At 49.6% G+C, this 18,308-nt stretch overlaps 6 protein-coding genes across 6 annotated transcripts; 3 read left to right on the top strand and 3 right to left on the bottom strand.

The window, feature by feature from the left end:
- Positions 1–178: 178 nt before the first annotated feature.
- On the top strand, positions 179–1,701 carry BP5553_01874 (Uncharacterized protein; the record flags this gene model as incomplete). The annotated part of the gene is made up of 2 exons (XM_032010497.1): positions 179–905; positions 965–1,701. The coding sequence occupies 2 exons, from the start codon at positions 179–181 to the stop codon at positions 1,699–1,701; spliced, it is 1,464 nt and encodes a 487-aa protein (XP_031874551.1).
- Positions 1,702–2,238: 537 nt separating this feature from the next.
- BP5553_01875 (uncharacterized protein) lies at positions 2,239–3,436 on the bottom strand (the record flags this gene model as incomplete). The annotated part of the gene is made up of 2 exons (XM_032010498.1): positions 2,239–2,752; positions 2,829–3,436. 2 exons carry the CDS (start codon positions 3,434–3,436, stop codon positions 2,239–2,241), a joined length of 1,122 nt encoding a protein of 373 aa, XP_031874552.1.
- A 1,398-nt stretch (positions 3,437–4,834) lies between these two features.
- BP5553_01876 (uncharacterized protein) lies at positions 4,835–6,988 on the bottom strand (the record flags this gene model as incomplete). Its single annotated transcript, XM_032010499.1, has 4 exons — positions 4,835–5,433; positions 5,494–6,034; positions 6,102–6,314; positions 6,716–6,988. 4 exons carry the CDS (start codon positions 6,986–6,988, stop codon positions 4,835–4,837), a joined length of 1,626 nt encoding a protein of 541 aa, XP_031874553.1.
- A 1,424-nt stretch (positions 6,989–8,412) lies between these two features.
- BP5553_01877 (uncharacterized protein) lies at positions 8,413–9,113 on the top strand (the record flags this gene model as incomplete). The annotated part of the gene is made up of 3 exons (XM_032010500.1): positions 8,413–8,521; positions 8,593–8,672; positions 8,727–9,113. 3 exons carry the CDS (start codon positions 8,413–8,415, stop codon positions 9,111–9,113), a joined length of 576 nt encoding a protein of 191 aa, XP_031874554.1.
- Positions 9,114–10,950: 1,837 nt separating this feature from the next.
- On the top strand, positions 10,951–12,294 carry BP5553_01878 (uncharacterized protein; the record flags this gene model as incomplete). Its single annotated transcript, XM_032010501.1, has 1 exon — positions 10,951–12,294. One exon carries the CDS (start codon positions 10,951–10,953, stop codon positions 12,292–12,294), a length of 1,344 nt encoding a protein of 447 aa, XP_031874555.1.
- A 5,148-nt stretch (positions 12,295–17,442) lies between these two features.
- BP5553_01879 (uncharacterized protein) lies at positions 17,443–17,941 on the bottom strand (the record flags this gene model as incomplete). The annotated part of the gene is made up of 2 exons (XM_032010502.1): positions 17,443–17,733; positions 17,786–17,941. 2 exons carry the CDS (start codon positions 17,939–17,941, stop codon positions 17,443–17,445), a joined length of 447 nt encoding a protein of 148 aa, XP_031874556.1.
- Between the last annotated feature and the right edge of the window lie 367 nt (positions 17,942–18,308).

Consider the following 18,308-nt stretch of genomic DNA (forward strand, 5'->3'; position numbering starts at 1 on the left):
TGGAGGCAGCATCATTCTTTCGCATATCACGAACGATTCAATGTTTCGGCGGACGGTTTAATTCGAACTTGCAATTACTCTGCATGATTTTGCTTCTGCGATACGTTTTACGCCGCCCAAATCGAGGTTTTATTGTCTATGGAAGACAAGCTACGAAGCCCACCTCCTTTACGTTAGAATGGCTTCAGGGGAGCTGGAGATGGACTCGTACCATACAATGGACGATCCCGCCGAGTTCGAAACTCTCCTCGGAGACTCAGAATACGCAGACTTCAAGGACTCAGCGCCAGATGCCCCCCAAGTGGATCATCTACTCTCGCACATCACACTTCCCCCAAGAAGTCCCCTCCTTCGTTATGCTAGATATACAGTGTTTGGGGTGTATCGTCGGATATTCTTAGCAGTCTTCATTATCAACATCTGGCAAGGCCATCGGATCATTACGATGAAACGGAGATCGAAATACTCACCTCTGTTGGTTGACATATCCACGGCTTTCGCTCTAAATTTATTCGTGGCAGTTTTGATCCGCCAGGACTACATCATCAACCTCTTGTTTAAGATTTGTTGGCTAGTCCCCTTTGCAGCACCCCTTCGACTCCGAAGATCTTTAGCTAAGATGTATGAGTACGGTGGTCTCCACAGCGGAGCAGCTGTATGTTCCGTCCTCTGGTTTTCTCTTCTATCGGCGATTCTTGTTTGGGAGTTCATCACAATCCGCATAGCAGATCCCCTTATAATGCTGTGCACTTTTACAGTGATGTGCATTCTGTGGACCATGCTGATAACTGCATACCCCCAATTTCGCTCCTGGAAACACAACAGCTTTGAAGTGATACACCGATTTGGCGGCTGGATAGTGCTCGGCCTCTTCTGGCCCCAACTCTGGCTCTTTACTCGCGCTCGTATGTCCCATCTCCTCGTCCTGGAAGAGAAATGGTCAGAGTACTAACGTAACAAACAGTTGGACACCAAGCTGGCCCTTCCTCCCCCGGTGCCGTCCTTCATAAACTCCCCGCCTTCTGGCTGCTCATTGCCTCCTGCTTCCACGTCGCTCTCCCCTGGATACGTCTCCGCCGTTTGAAAATCCTGCCTGAGCGTCTCGGTGTCGGGGTCCACGCCATCCGTCTCCATCACCAAGAAAGAGTGGCCAATTGCGTCGTCTACCGCATCGCCGACACTCCCTTGAAAGAATGGCACTCCTTCGCTTGTATCCCGTCTGACGATGGAAATGGCGGCTCACTCATCGTCTCAAACGCAGGAGACTGGACTCGCCGCGCTATTAATAATCCCAAGAAAGCGTACTACACACGTGGGATCCCCACCGTCGGCGTGCTATGCATGGCTCAGCTCTTCCGGCGAGTTATAATTGTCACAACCGGTTCAGGAATCGGGCCATGTCTAGGGACCATGATGAACATCCCCGCCACTAAGTGCCGTGTCTTGTGGAGCGCGCCAGAACCTAGACACACGTTTGGCGATGAGATTTGCGATAAAGTCCTAGATGTTGACCCGCAGGCTGTGATTATTGATACGCATGCGGCGGGACGCAAAGACTTGGTGACTTTGGCGTATGGTATGTATGTTGAGGAAAAGGCAGAGGCGATTTTTTGTGTTAGTAACAAGGCGTTGACGAAACATTTGGTTTATGAGATGGAGAGTAGGGGTATTCCTGCCTTTGGGCCGATTTGGGATTCGTGAGGTGTATATGAAGGGGGTTGGGTATCTACCTATGATTCGGGGCGTATGGACTTGGTGAGGTGTTTTGGTGACATTGATAATAGAGGTGCTGGTTTACGAAAGTCTGATGCCATCCGCTATTTGTGGATATCGATGTCTGATCCTCATACTCTAAGCTAAATATTAGAGGTACATATAGTAGATAATATAATATATAAGCTGTAGCTTGAAACACTATCAATCCAACTCTTCCAGTTGAGATAAACTGAACTCGATCGTACATCTCACTACTAGACTTGCAGCCAATCTATAGGGGTCTTTGCCCCTATGATTCATGATGGCTAGCATTAACAGACTAACATGTTATTACTCATTCCAGACAAACCGTTCTAAATTCCATTATTAATTACGGATTTTTAGAATTTCCCTCGAAATACAAAGCTCAATCGATACTCTCGAGAGCGAGTCCCCAACGCCATACAATATGCCGGTCATAGTGGACTTTTCCACCGCCCTAATGCCTCCAACCAATATCATAATTCATGTCATCATTAACCTCTAGAACCCATCCTCATGACTGAAGAGTCTCACCAACCCCATCGCCGCGCCCGCCGCCGCACTCCCTACAACCACCATCTGTACACCCCCAAAGCATCCTGCCCTGACATTCTTCCCTCCATCCCACCCCACAACCACACAAGTCTTCACATAGCCAAACACAAACAACGCCACGATCATAACTCCAATGGAGATATACAGCGCTTCGAACACCTGCTTCTCCCCAACGCAGAAATAAGGGATAAGCGGCAACAGACCACCGAGGAAATAAGCCAGCGCGATAGTAGTGGCAGAGGTAAGGGCACGAGAAGAAGCAGGTTCTTCGGCGCAGTGTTTGAATTGCATGACAAAATCAACTAGGCGGGGGGACTGTGCGAGATGGGTTGTGAGGTCGTCGAGGGTATGTTTTGGGACGGCGTAGGGTGAAAAGACTTCGACTATATCTGCGACCACGACGTGGGGATTGGTTGCTATCATTTCCTGCGTTTCGATTCTTTGGGCTTCGTATGATGCACTATTGTTCATTTCCGTTAGTTACCTGGCTACTGTTGAATTTGCAGACAGCAGAGAGGGGAGGACAGGCAACTTACGCTTCGCTCTTCGCACCTAAATAGCCCCCTAATCCCATGGATATCGCACCAGCAACCAACTCGGCGAACCCGCCATAAACAACGACTTTGGTATTCCCCAACGCGGACAATCCGGCCGTCAGAGCAAATGGCACCGTCAGACCATCTGACAATCCAATCGTGGCGTCTGATATAATCCGGGCGTCGATGCGGAAACCTCTATTTGAATTCGACTTCTCCGTCTTGGAATCTACACTCTGCTGGGACTCGAGATCCTCCCTATCGTCGTCTTCACTATCGCGAGATCTCCGAGGGCAAGAGTGGGGTACGGACGAAGAGGATGATTGAAGTAGTGGCTGTTCAGAAACATCGCTCCAGTCCAACGCTGCTGCGCCAGATACACCACTGAACTTAGAGCGTCGCGAGGGAATCGGCGCGAGGGTCTGCCGGAAGAAGAGATTCTTTAACCCCACGAGAGACATGGCTTTTATTGCTCGACCTTGTTGTTGTGGCTCTGGGCGCCTTCTCCGAACTCTTGATATCGAAGGGTCCTGGGGATTCAAAGCCTGTAGCTGTAGATATCCGTCTTGGCCGTGCCGTGTAATTCGAGTACTGTCTCCGGGTGCCATGACCTTTATATACCAGTACCTCCCTTAAGTACATGCGCAAGTATATATGTTGGATTGGCCACGGCGATCCTAACGGCCCGTCGTCAGGCACACCAAATGCAGCAGGTGTGGACAATGACCTCGAAGACCGGTCAGCAACAACTCGAGCTCAATGATTCGTCGCTCGTGCGCCGTTACTGGCTTCTGGTTGGTTTGTCAAGTGCGGGTACTCCCTGCACAAGCTTTGCGGAGATCGCCAAGACCCTAATATATTAATGATGGGGATGGCTCAAAGAGCTGTCAGATGAATAATATCTGCATTCTTAGTGGCTGGTTTCTTTGTCTTTATTTATAACATAGGGGCACTCTATGGTGGAAGTAACTAGTAAGTTCAAGTCTACAAAGAATTGCAAATAGAAAAGCTATGATTGGCGGCGACCTCCTATGCTCTACAAATACTGATGCTGAGTCCAAAATGCGTGCTGACACTGGCGGCCTATTATCTAATTGATACTGGAAAATGTAACTTATGACCTCGTAGATGACAGCCACAAGGCGCTGGTAAAACCTTTCTCTCGCGGTCGATAGATTCACATGCCATTCCCGTGATGATCTCAGACATCCCTTGATCTGCATTGTTGTTTCCCCTTGGACTCTCCTTCAAGGGCAGCTTGCGGAGTAATCGCAGTACGACCATCGCGTTAAGGATATCGGCAATACCGGCGCGCAGCCTGGTCCCTCTGGATAGATATATAAAACCAAATAAGCGATTTTAGATTAACAATTAGAGACTGGTGACATGGAAAGACGGTCGTACCGGTCAGCGTTTAGGCCGCCATAACCCACTGCCAGGGAGGACCCAGGATACTCTGCCAGAGATAACCCGAAAAGTGGGTTTCTCGGTACCGCTAATCCCGCTAAAAGGGCGGTATTTCTTTCTTTTGCAATTTTTTCCTATATTTTATACATGTTATTTATTTTCTTAGGTTAGAGGAGATTAAATTTAAATGTCGGTTAAAATAGCCGAAAGGTGAGTTCTATTACAATTCTGGAATTGAACTGACTGGTCGGGAGCACCCGCTCAAGCCGTAATGCCGATCCTCTAGTATTTGCCTACTCTTTAATACCTAGGTAGGCTAGAAAACCCGCGAATGTTTTGTACGCCCGCCACACTAACAATCTAAATAAAATCGAGAATGGAGATTGTCTAGCTCTCGAATGGCGCTTCCGAGAGGTGTTGCATGATGAGAACTAATCAATGGCATTGCTTCCCCGACGATACAATTATTTCGATGGTATTTGTTAGGAAGGGAATAAAACATATTTCAAGGTACAATCCTCGCTAACTGAAATGGGAATGTACTAGTAGATAAATGCCAGTCGTAACCATAACTCAAACATGGAATTGTTCTTCGGCTTTTATTTTGTAATTGGTTGTTTGAGCAACTCACCACCTATCGTTTCGTCCCGGGCAGTTTGCTTCCCCTTCTCTTCTCCAGAATCACTCCCCTTTCCTTCCTCCTCAGCACTTATCTCATCCAATACCCTCTCAACAGGTGGTTCCTCCTTTCTCAATTCACTACCATTAGGACCTAAATCTCTCCTCCTCCAGCCCCATCCGCCCCTCCAACCAATCCACTTCTTTTCCCACGGTCCCCTTAGCAAACACACCACCAGCCCAACCCCAATAAACCCCATACTGACACCACCACTAAGTCTCCATCCCCCTTCCGCATACAATCTGTTCCCCACCGCGGTGCCGGTCAACTGTCCACAGAACACGCTCACCATATACGCGGTATTTATCCTATTTCTCGCTTTGGGAGCAATGGCGTATATGGCAGAACGGTTTGCGATTTGGGAGGTTTGCAGTCCGAAATCGAGGAGGAACGCTTGAACGATAGGTCCACTAATGGAGAAGGGGCCAAGGAAAGTTCCTAGAGCTTGACCAATGAGGACATATGTGAGACCGAGCATGACGCTGATGAGGGGTGTGAGACGGTCGATTATTACTTTGGCTGAAGGGGATCTGCGTTAGTATATTTTCGTAGTATTGTGGGATTGAGGGTACGACTTACCATATAAGGGCCCAAAACACATGGTACCTATGCCAATGAGCGCAAATAAGCCAATTGTAGTTGGAGAATACGAGTAGGGGGGCGAAGCTAGCAAGAATGTGAGGGTCGTCCAGAAGCTAGTAAATGTACTCGAAACCGTGAACCCAACCAAACAGGCCTGAACGAGAACAGGATACTGGAAAACCATTTGAACAATACTCCAAAGCATGCCGAAGTAATTCAGCCCACCGGGGTTGGTACTTGGATAGTCGGGCATGAAGAAGAAGAGCAGGATAAATATTAGGTATTGCATGCCAAAGGAGAACCAGTAGATGCTACGCCATGAGGTGTGCTGTGTTAGGACTCCGGCAAGGAGTCGTGCAAGCAACATCCCTAAGAGAAGGCCTGACACCACGATTGAGAGAGCCATGGCGCGCCGATGGGGTGGTGCAAGTTCCCCGACAAGGGGCAGCATTAGCTGGGGCGTTACGGTTGAGACCGCTGTGATAAACGAGAGGACGAGGAAGACGGCAAAGGAGTTGGTTACGCATAAGCCAAGCCACTTTTTAAGTTTTCTTAGTACTCGATACTCAATGAGGCTGGTATGGAAGCCCATATTCTGAACTTACAACTGTTGCCGTGAAGAAGACCAAGATTAAAACGAAGGCTCTGCGGCGGAATAGATCCCCCAGTGGACACAAAAATAACAGACCAGCGGCGTAACCCGCTTGCATGACCGTGGGTATGAGCGATGAGCGCTCATCAGTGACGTGGAACTCAACGGCCAATATATTCAGGATTGGGTGGTTGTAATACAGATTGGCAACCGTAAATGTACCAGCCTAAGACATATCAGTGGTTGAGTAGGTGACAGTCCAAAAACGCTCAATTAATCGAGCCGGGTGCTCGTTTTAGACCTTCGGAGGCTGCAAGAGCAGTAGCATTTTAGAAGAGACATGATAATGCTCAATCTTGAGTGACTGACCCAAGTATTCTGAAACATACGGCGGTGGCTTATGAGAGTTGCTTTAGATACTGAGGTAGGGTGTACCGCAGGCTAACTTAATATCGAGATGGATAGCTACTGAACAATTGTATAGATCTCGTGTAATTAGGCTAAAGATGAGAGGTGTTGTATTTCTTATGTTCCACCTAGCATAGTACAACTTGTACTATCGCCTTAGCCTCGAGGTAGTGATAGGCGTTGTCGTCAACGTCTGTATGAAACTAGGACATGACTCACAAATCCAAATAGTAAATTCAGCCACATACTGAACTCTGGGGGAGTATCTGGATCCCATCTGCATCTCTTGGGCGTCCAGGTGATCCACCTCCATAGAGTTTCCGGCAATTGGTAGGTCCTTATTCGAGAAGTTGACCTCGTTTCATTGCCGGTTGAAGCAGATGTAGGCTCGTGAGCGTCCTCTCGGGGGCTTTTCGTTTGGTCATCGCTCCCCAGCGCAACTAGCAACTTGGGACCTATGCCGGCGCCTGAGGTGTTTTCATCAACCTCCATGACAAGAGGTTATGATTATGATGCTTTTGCATTCGCTAGCTGTGATGACTGAGCTAGGACAGGAAGGCGAGAAAAGGACGCTGACGAAGGAAAAGAAAAATGTGAAAGCGATGTAGGGGGGGTGGAGGGCATCATGACGATAATAACAAATGGATGCTCTATACTCCCCAATGATATGATGGTATCCGTTGCAGGTTTGACTGGATGCACGGCAATATGATCCCGAACCAATTCTCCAAGAGTGGACTGGCAAGGTGTTTCTCGTCACATGACTTGGGATATTCAAATAAAAGCTTGTCCTCCCTTCCCAAAATCCCCGATTGGTCAATTGCAGAAGAGAACAATTGAGGGAATCCCGGCGACGAAATTGGCTGGATCCTTATGGGATTTCGATAGTCTGGAAGAGGATGTGGGTCTTTGCACGAGCGTGGAGTATCCTTCTTTAAAGACAATCAACTGTTGTTTACAAAGTACGGAGTACCTCGGCCACGGACGTGCACTTGGCAGACAGAGTCTCGGGTTTCCCGGGTGCAGTTTGATATTGTGTTTGTTTGACTAGGCGAGGCCAAGGTTACCCTGGTGTCTGCATGTAGATAAGCGTTGCCAATCTCAGACCTGGTTTATACATGTACGAAGGTGTGCCGCTCAAGTCGAAATTGTGTCAAACTTCTTCAGCGGCGTTCAGCCACGGCGGCGGATATTAAGGACTGGCTGGCGCGCTGTACATCGAACACGCCTGCTGCGCTGTCTGGTCAGTAGTTGTAGAGAGTAGCCCTCCAGGCGTGGTATTCTCTATAACTAAGTCGATGTGGAAGATGTGCTATTGCTCGAGATAAAAAAGACAATGTACCGCCGAAGATGGACAATGATACGAGACTTGCCACTGGGAGATGCCGTACGGAGTGCTGTGCTATGCGGAGCTCTAGGATTCCTTGGTCAATACTTAGTAGTGCCGGGGCTACGTAGGTCGCACCCGAGTTGAACTTATCTTCAGCGATCATTGTTGCCATTGGACTGGCATTGGTTCGCTAACAAAGCTGCGAGACATGTATGCGTCTCACTTTCAACTTTGTGACCTGGCAACCCCATGCCAGCGATTGTTTATCCGTTGTCACTGTTCAAGAATTGCCAGTCGCCACTCCATTGCGGAGCTAGTATTAGTGTAGTGTAGTGCAGTTCGTACCTGCGGACTCCTCAAGTACTCACGATGCTTTTGCGCGCTTCGCACCAGCCACCCGCTTCTTCTTCCGCTTTTCTTGCTCCTCTTCCCCCTCCCTCCCTTCCTCACTTAAACTTAAACACCACATCGCGTTTCTCTCCTCAGCACAAATAGTATCTTCGCCTTCGTTAAGAAACTATCCATCCCATTGGACTCTCTGCCACTCGTTTACCCTTATCAAAACCAACCAGTATCCTCCATCAACATGCTTGTCAACTCTGCCGTTGTAGTTGCGCTCCTCGCGAGCTTCGGTGCTGCGGTGACCACCGACAACTCCACCATCGACGCCAGCACTGTTGCGCCTACAACCAGATGTGAGTCTATCTGTCGCCTCTCCTGCGCGAGATCAGAGTTGTTGTGCGAGAAAATGGACTAACCGTCGCAGCGCAATGGTGCGGTGGCCAGCAAAACACATGCCCGGTCCTTTGCGGCGCCCAAGGTGTTACCAGCAATGACTGCGATGTGGTAGGTTCACTTTCACCACGGCGGTTGGGTCGTATGCTTATTAGCGATCATTAGGATACCCTGAAGTTCAAATGCACCTGCAAGAATGGCTCGGCCCCAGGTCTTCAATACTACACCAGCACCATGCCCACCTTCATCTGCGAGCAGGTCCACGAGAACTGCATCGTTGCCGGCCAGAACAACGCAGCTGCCCAGAAGCTCTGCAATGATGCCGAAAAGAGCAACTGCGGTAAACTGGACCCTTCCAAGTTCACTGAGCCAGCGTCTACCAGCTCCTCAAGCCCAAGCGCAACCGCCACCGGTGCTGGAACTAGTGCCAGCGACGCAGCACCTTCAAGCACATCCAAAGCTGCCGCTGCTACAATGGCGGTCATGGCACGAGAGTATGGTACTGGCCTCCTCGCTGCCGGAGCCGCTGCCGCTTTCGGCCTCATGCTCTAAGCTACTCGTCCGTTTTGGAGTTGTCTCTCTACGACGAAAATTTTTGCGTCTCCCCAAAGCTCTTTCTACGTTCATGGGGTTCTGATGCTTGTGCATATTGTATTTATGTTTCTGCGCGTTGCTTCTTAGCACTGGTGTTGTGGTTCGTGCTTCCGCGTTTACGCTGTTACCTCGGGACCTACGGTTTCGGACCTTTTTTTTTGCAATTGCATGAACTGGCTTTCGAATGCGAGAAAGGATTGGCAGATAATTATGGTGGAACGATTGATGATTGAGGGAATGATGGGAGATGGTTGGCAAGGTGATACCATGATGTCAGCTTGGCATGGAGATTGAGGATTGAGGGTTGATGATTAGCATACCCTAGCAGAATTCAACCGCATTAAAAGTCCAAGGCAAGGCCTACCTTCAATTATATGGGAGCGTGATCGTGCAGCAGAAGAATGCTAGTTTACCTAGGTAAGTAAAGATAAAGTGCTTACTACCGTGATACAGGAATAAGGATCTGAGTAAGCTACTTGTGGCGAAAGGTCCTTTCGCCTGATTCAACCGCTCACTCCATTGGCATCGATTTAATAAGTGCCAGGCACTTACTGTCCCTTTTTTACACAATATATAGTTATCTCTATCTATGCCTTTACCGTGCCTGCTATCTTGCGCAAGTATGGGCGTAAATGCTTCGAATACGACTTCTATATTAAGTGTTCCTTGATTATTTTGAAGTTTTGCAGTCTTGATCTTGCCTGCGTATAAAATTTCTATGTTGATTTAGTTGTGAGTAGAAGTTGCTACTTGGTAACATGGGTAGCATGGGCAGGCTGCATCGCACCCAGCGTGAGAGCTTTATTAAGTCAGACGCTAGATCAACTATTTGTTGCGTTAAAAGCAAGCATGAAGTGTCTTCCAGGGCTTGAGGGCTCTTCCTAACTTAACTTTGTAAATATGAAGAGTAACAGGGACAAAACCTAGAGGTGAGCAGCTAGTGACTCCATTGCAGCGTGGTTACCGGCATATCTAGTCTGATACCTACGCCTCCACGGTGGAGCTCCCTTTTCCCCTTCTCGTGTCGTCTTTCACTTCGACGAGCCAGTATCACAACGCTTCCTAAAAGACTCTTGTTCTAATTCAAGTGCCTAGCATGATTACAATGAATGCGAACTGGTCCAGCTCGTTTTCCGAATTCCTGGATCGAACAACCGCCCATACGCTTCGATTAGGGATTCCGAGATCACGCCCAGTTGACATTTGTGCCTAAATACCAGCAGTTATAAGATCGATATGTCTCTTACAGCTGCTGTGGCATATTCTACTTGCCTGTACTATTGGGTCTCAGCCAGCATCCCAAGAGAGCTGCGCCGTTTCCGTAAATCAGGTTGGTGTGCATCGCCGAAACGATTAGCATTGCCGTTTCGTCTTTGTCGGTCTCTTAGCCTTAATTGTTCATATATTCCATTGTGTTACAGTTCCACCCTTGCCTTTGGTTTGTTTCTTTGTCCGCTATTCGTTCCTTGCCGTTGGATTAGCCACTCCCATGGCTTTCTTTCTCTCCCATAATTCAATTGATGAACTAGGTTGGCACGATGAGAACCCCATTGTTTTAGCTAGGAACAAGTGACTGATAGGGAGCTATTTATTGATAAGCGGCAATGGGGCCTGCCATAATGCGAGTCTGAACTAGTGTGAATGGATTGACGAAAGTAAAATACTCTGTTCTTCCACAATCGTCAGCAAATACTCACTCCCCTCGCACATTTTTATTCACCCATCATTCTCCGCAGTTCTCTCAGTTGTCCACCAATATTCTTCTCAACATCCAGATTCCAGCTATCTCTCCGCTATGTCTGAACATCTTACCTTTGGCATCGAACTAGAATTTGCCGTAGGCTATCTCGCACCGTATGATAAGACTCCTGAGGATCTAGGAAACCGAGAGGCCCGGCTTCCCTTTCTTTATGACTATATCAACGAATTCAAATGGAGAGATTCATGTGATTTTGATAATGTGCTTCGAGACGATTGCATATGCTCTGACAGTGAAATACCAACAGATGGGGCTATGGAGCACATCGCGGATACTCTGCGTGAGGCTAACTATTCCGTCCAAGTTGCTGGCCCTTCAAGTGGTACGTCCCACGATCTCAGCAAATGGATGGTGACATTCGATAGCTCGATTCATGGACCCGCGAAAGACTGTTCTCGGCCAGGCGAGATGATTGGGTCTGGTTACAGATACTTTGGAATTGAGCTGGTGTCTCCCGTTCTCAACTTTTCTTCATCATCCTTGCAAGCCGTTGCAAATATATGCGAACTGTTGACGAGCAAATATGTCATTAATACCAATGATTCAACAGGCCTACACGTCCATGTAGGGAATGGAACGGATGGTTTTAGCTTTAATAACATTCGGAAACTAGTAAGCTTTTTCTGGGCGTTCACGCCGCAATTGAACACCCTACATCCACCGGTAAGGCAGTCAATGAACCATACCGGGAACACTTGCTATGGTTCATTACGCGAAAATTCTGAGTTTTCATTATGGTGTCGGACTGAGTGTACGACTAACCCGTCGATACTCAAAAAGCTAACCATACTCCTTGACTGCGTGGACCAAGCTACCCTTCTAAAAAGCATAGAGAATTTGTATTCCGAGGACAGAGGGATGGCATATAACTTCATGGGATTGGTAGAAGAAAACGGCAAGCCAACCATTGAGTTTAGGCAGCACGAGGGGACAATGGATGCAGCTGCAGCGACCGCCTGGATCGAGACTGCTGTCGGAATAGTTAACTTCTGTCAAAATGCTTCAGCAATGTCTCTAAACGTGTTGCTAAATATTACCATGTTCGAGTCCTGGGAGAGGCTTTTTGATGGGAGGGATGACGAACGAGAACGTGTGTATGGCCCGCCGTTGGCTGAGGACGCATTCACTGTTATTGATTTGCTGAAACATATCAACCTTCACGGTCCTGCCCAGTTCTACGAAGAACGGGGATTATATGTGCATAAAAATCGAGTGACGTTCCGCGATATTTACGGATGCGATGAAGGCGATCCGGAGACTGAAGATACTGATGACGGGTCTAGATACGAGCCTAGCAGTGATGAAACTGAATCCGAGTGTCCTATGGTTATGTCTGATGGTAGTGAGGATGGATCTGGGAGTAATGAGGGCAGTGAATAATCTGACTAGATTAAGCCGTAGAAATACTTCGTAACAAATCCCGAGCCTCGAAAAAGAAAGTCTACTTTTAACCCGACATACCAGTATTGTATTGACGGCACCAAGAGAACTGTCCAGGGTATTAAAAAATCCCATAGATAATACGGCGGCAATATATACTTCCTTCCTTCTCCCTCTCTCTTCAATTCCGATGATAAGCTGGGACTGGTCTTGTATACATATTCTATAAACTATAAATTATTATTCTGCATTAAAGGTATCTGTATAAATCCATGACTTAACTGGCATTGGGTGAGGATGAGCCATGAGCTGAGATCGAGGATAGAGGGTAGGAAGCCAGATTTATTGCTAGCATACCAGCGTTAGTTCAATCTCGAAATATTCTAAAGCAAGAACGTTAATATTAGGCTTTATGAATCATGACTAACTTGAATATCTAACTGAGACGACTAGAATTGCCAAATTACAAAGAAGCAGAGCCTGCAACGGACGGTAGTGGGCCTGTGAAGGTAGTGGATGAATGGAGAAACTGACTACTGACCGATAAGAAAGCATGTGAAATCTGCGCGTAGCGAATACCACATATTGATCGGGTCTTTTCTGCACCAATAATAGGAGCGTTACATACTTTTGGAATAATTTTGAATTTCAAAAAAGCACAAGTAGATGATCTACGACGAATGGGCGAATCAGGCAGGCATTTACTGAATTCGATTAACTCGTCGCAAGCAACAGTAATATCTCAAACATAACTTACACGGCATATGATGAACTAAACATCCCCATAATGACTTTAAGGGGCCAAGAAATAGAACTAGAACCTTCAACGATATTTAATACGATTATCACTTAAGTACACGCCTGTTCTGGGATATAACTGGGCTTTCCATCATGTTGCTGTCGTTATGCAACCGAGGCGTTGCTGCTAGATACTCATTTAATTTCTTCACGTCGCCGAGGAAAACGATGCTAATTATAAAAATCGGTCGTAAATTGAAAAATGCAACGGCATGCAGTGACAAATGTGAGAAAATGTGATACAGGCCGCAGAGGGAACAAATCCAGAGTTCCCATGGCGCTGGTAAATCTGCATGGCCAAACGGATTCAGCAGCCGAGGGATGGCGGCAGGTTTCATTTTGGGGTCCGAAAAAGCCCCTTCTCAACACTTTTGGTTGGGGATGAATGAGCGGCCTGATTCCCATCAGGCTCTCGTTCGCTAAAAACGCGGGCTTAGAATGAGGGTACTATAGGGGTCCTGCTTACATTTTCATTCTCAGCTAGCATGAGAATAAAATCGGGGGTGGGATATTTATACTTGCGTACCAGTGGGGCAGGAATGGTGGGAATGGATGCCGGGAATCCTGATGAATGCGCCTATGTAGGATTTTACTATCAGATAAACAAATGGGAATGACGGAAGGGCCAGTAGGTTTGCTGGAAGCGTGTAACAAGATTGCAACAATCCAGAAGGAAAAGGAGCTGGCACCAGCCACGAAATCGCACCGCAATCAATTACAAATGAAACAATGAAACAGATGTAACGGTAGCATGGCCTTGCAGTACGAGTACCACTCAAAGACCTAAAATTGGAAAATGAGTAATGGGATTTGGATATCCGCCACTATCTATCTCATCTGGGTATGGAGTATCGAATACAGTGGTATCTGTGGCTGCATGGAAAGTTCCGGCTTCGAATAATGGAAGGGGGTGAGCCCCGTGAGGCGAGGCAGTCTTACGGTCTTACAGTTTCTAAAAGGCTACACGAAAGAAACCCGGAAACCATCCGTGGGGCGATGATGATGGTATGGATAACACGGTAATGGGAAAACTAGATATTCCAAAAAGCCCGGGAGTTGTGGTTTCTGACGCTAGTTTTTCTCGGTGGTATTTTCCCGGTAGGAGATAGACGCTTGTCTCTGAATAGCGCCGGCGGAAGACCTGGAGAAATCAAACGGTCTCTCTTGAATGTCTCACTGGAGGTGGGGGGATACGTCTTGAAGATGTGCGAGTGACTCGCTTGGGGCCAGCACTATCGGGGATTATGATAAAGGGAGGGTCAAGGGTTGATCTCCCGCCGCTCTGCAAGTGGTTCCCATAGGGAGTTTCCACGGGAGATGGAGGAAAGGAAAGGAAAGACCAGGCAGTCTGACATGCTTTGACATGCTTTTCCTTCGCGGTCTGGAGGGGTGGCAGAAGGGCCCTGGCCTCCAGGCTATGTTATGCATGTTGTGGAGCAGTCCAGGGGGTTTGGGGATTTCCTTACGCGCCGAGCCAGGCGGGCCACCAAGCCATCCGCCCTCCGCCATGCCAGGCCATGCCATGAGGGAGCCCTCGGAGCCCTTTGAGCCCTCTGAGCCCTCTGAGCCCTCAGAACGCGTGGGCCAGGGCGCATCCTCGGGCCACCACCGCATACCGCCCAACCCCCCCGATCCCCAGAGTGGGTTGCGGCAACCACACCACCCCAAGGAGAGATAATCAAGGAAGACACATGGCAGGGCCCGTTCTTGTGTCTAGCGGGAGTTCCGTGAGGTTTCGCCGATTTGTAATGTGGAGTGTCGAGGTATTACAAGGCATTATTGGAGTGCAGCGTGTGGCGAGTGCATGATGTCTTACCTAGGCGGTTTGCGGGCTTGCGAATGCGGTCACATGGAGACTCTCCGACGATGCAGGTGCGGCTCTGCCCGCACCAATACGATTCCCGTGGATACCGTACTTCGCACCGTCCTGGATCTTATATTCCGGAGGACGCTTGCTTGCTTCGTGCACCGGCGACATGATGGATGGATCGACAAGTTGCGGTGCGTAGTCGTGCCCCGCGCTGCGGAGGACTCGGTGCAACGAAGCACTTGTGCGTTAACCTTAAGCTTGTGATCTCATGGTCGATGGCGATGGCGATGGCGATGGCGATGGGTCTGGAGACTAGAGTCTAGAGTCTAGAGTCTAGAGTATGGAGCACTATGGACATGGACAAGGACATGGACCTAGGTACATGTCCATGTGCAGTACAGTAGTTTCCCATCGCACGCTCCGGCCAGCAGTGCCACCGTGCGTGCTCTGGAGATGGAGAAACCTGGGAAAAGAGCGTCAAGAGAAGAGAACGAGCGGGACGACGGATATAGAACTGTGGCGTCAGAAGGGGACGGACCGTGTACCGGCTCCTGCTTGCCGACGACATCGCATCGATCGAGTTGCAACTCTCACGCTCATCTCATTTACCACGTAATGGCCGAAGGAGGATTTGCAGCATACGCAGCGGGTGGGCAGCGGCATTGCGTGTTGAGCATTGCGGATTGGGGCTTAGAGGGGAGAGAGCCGCACTGCTACGTACTGTAGCTGGCAAGGGGCCTGAGTAAGTGTACGAAGTAGGTCAGTACCTTAGGTAATGGCCCCCCCCGTATTCGTTGGAGCAATAGGTAAGGTGGTGGGTGTATGGAGTATGGTTGGGGAGAATAGGTGCCTATGTCGACTACTTTGCAAGGAACTTACTTTGCCTTGATAGAGAAGGGCCAGCCGACCAAACAGTACAAGGCGTAGCAAGTAAAGTATATCTTAGCTAGTACCTGCGATATGAAGCTAGTTAGTTTCCCATCATCATTCCTCTGCCCTCGATTTCTCGCCTCCGCTCGCTCTCCCGGTCTCCCCGTCTCGCCGCCTTCCCGACTTCCCTGCTCAACTGCCGTTACAGACCATAAGGAAGCTGTACCGTATGGAGTAAGGCTGTCGCGGATTATTATTGCGAGTCTGCGAGTCTGCGCAGATTGACTACGGACTAGACCAGGCTCGAGCCAGGCTTGAGCGTGGCGCCCACTGTCGCCATCCGTGATCCCCTGATGCCCATGCTGGCCAATCGCACGCCCTGGATGCGCTTTCACTTTGCCCAGAATCCGGATCAACCCTCCAGATTCTTGAACCCCTTCACCCCGCCTTCCGTCGTCGTCGTCGCCCTGTGTGGCTTTCCGTGACTCTAACTATGGCCGCTGTGTCTTATACGAGCAGGCCAGAACCTAGTGACTCGCATATCGCGCTGAACTAGGTAGGGTACGACGTAGTCCGTCAAGTGATTTCCAACATACCGGTTCTCCGAAGTATCTCAGTAGCTCTTGATTTCGCTCAAAGCGTTTGCAGAGTGCACTCGACAACTAGGCACCTTTTCGACTCTGCGACCCCAAGTTTCCCTCCGGGGCGCTCAGTATCGTATTGACCTGGCCAAGCTGACTACCTCTATATGGGCTTCAACGCCGCGGACCGCCTTGCCCAAGCAAGTAAAGAGGCAGCTGAGGACCCCGACGCTGCAGTTACTACCCCATTGGGTCTCTTGGAAGGTTCTGAGTCCGCTAGTAGCTGTAGGTGCTGGGATGTTTGGAAGCACGTCGGCCAGGCTGATCTCATCCGGTACTGTATTCGCAGTCCAGCGCCGGTCTTCTATTACTCCAGGCGAATTTGTCTTCCTCTTCTTTCCCATCCTCCTCCTCCTCCTCCTCTCCTGCCCTTGGAACGGATGCTCTGTACCACGTAACGCCTCGTCGATTTTGTTGCAGAGTAGCTTGCTGCCGAGGCGCAAGCTGTCACACGGCGCGCGGTTTCACTGGGAGCAGATCCACTGCCAAACGGCTAGTCCGACGCACGCAGATCATATCGTATTATTAGTGTGATCCTGATTCTCGTTCTCCGGGGGGTTGTGTGTTCTGCATCTGCATTGCCCTCCGCATGTTGCCGTTCGAATCGATTCCTCTCAAGATATCAAGAGATCCGAGGCATAGCACATACCTACATACATACTCCGTACATACTCCCGTACTTTTGGTACATCGATCCCACTCGCTGCCCCAATCAATATAAAGCGAGTTTTGCTTGGACTCTCCCTCACTGGTCCCAAGACAACCCACGTGCGGTGGCTGGAAAGGACGTCGTTTTGTCAGCAAAGTGCAGGGTGAGCCCGTTCCCCAAGTTGCTTTCTATTCAGGCTGTACGTCTTGCAGCGAGCAGTGAGTAATAATCTCGCGCCTGGAAGTTATCGACCCCGATCCAGCTCTCGATCGCAGTCGCGGTCGCGGTCGCAGTCGCAGTTCGCATTCCCAGGACACCGTCAACATCATACATCTCTATCTCCATCCCCATCCCCATCTCCATCCCCCGGGGCCATTATCTTATTTGAGCGTGAAAGACTTCGGAAGGATCGTAGAGCCAGCCCGCCAGCCACCATCAGGTTCCGCAGCCTGCCAGCCCGGGCCGGCACGATTCCTCCCAGGAGCCAGCCGCTCTCCCCAAGGCCCGACCCAGCTCGGTGTCCGGCCGTGTCGACGCGTGCTGCTGGTGCTGGTGCTGGTATCTCTTCTGTGCTTTTGCCCCTGGGGAACGGCGCGGTTGGGTGCAGTTGCAGTTGCAGCGTGTGGAGCGCCCGCTGCAGGCCTGGCATCTGGCATCTGGCTGCTGGCCATCTGGCATTATTGGGCTCCCGCTGCAGCATCGTTGGCTCGAACTATCGCACACGGCCAAACCAAAGGCTCGCCAATCGCGCATCTGTCGCGGGGGAGTCGACCGGCGTGGACTTGGACTTGGACCTTGAACTCCTAGCCTTGCTTGGTCGTCAACGGCCGTGACGGGGATTCCTAGGTCTCTGGCAGCGTCCTGGGCGTCGGTTGACATCGCTAGACACCGCTAGGAATTAATCGCTTGAGTCCCTGGATACTCTACGCTATACAACCAACTTATTATTACCGGGCTCTACCGTGCGAAGTACGAAGTACCATATCCTGCTTACTCGAAGCGCATTGCGCCCATACGCCATACCACGCGCTGGAGCAGGATCAGGAGCAGGATCACTTACGACCAAGAACAACCCCGTCCCAGCTCTCTCGCGTCTGTCAGCCCGCCAGGCCTGGCGCTGCCGCTGCCCTGTCCTGCGCTGCACGACAGAGGCGCCTGCTATTAGGTACTTCCTGGCCTTCTCCGGTCGCTGTTTGGCTCTTTCACGACTGTGGCCGCAGAAGAAGCACGTTGATCAGAGCCTAAA

This window comes from Venustampulla echinocandica (assembly GCF_003357145.1).
Source record: "Venustampulla echinocandica strain BP 5553 chromosome Unknown scaffold_0, whole genome shotgun sequence".
Classification (NCBI taxonomy): Eukaryota; Fungi; Ascomycota; class Leotiomycetes; order Helotiales; family Pleuroascaceae; genus Venustampulla; species Venustampulla echinocandica.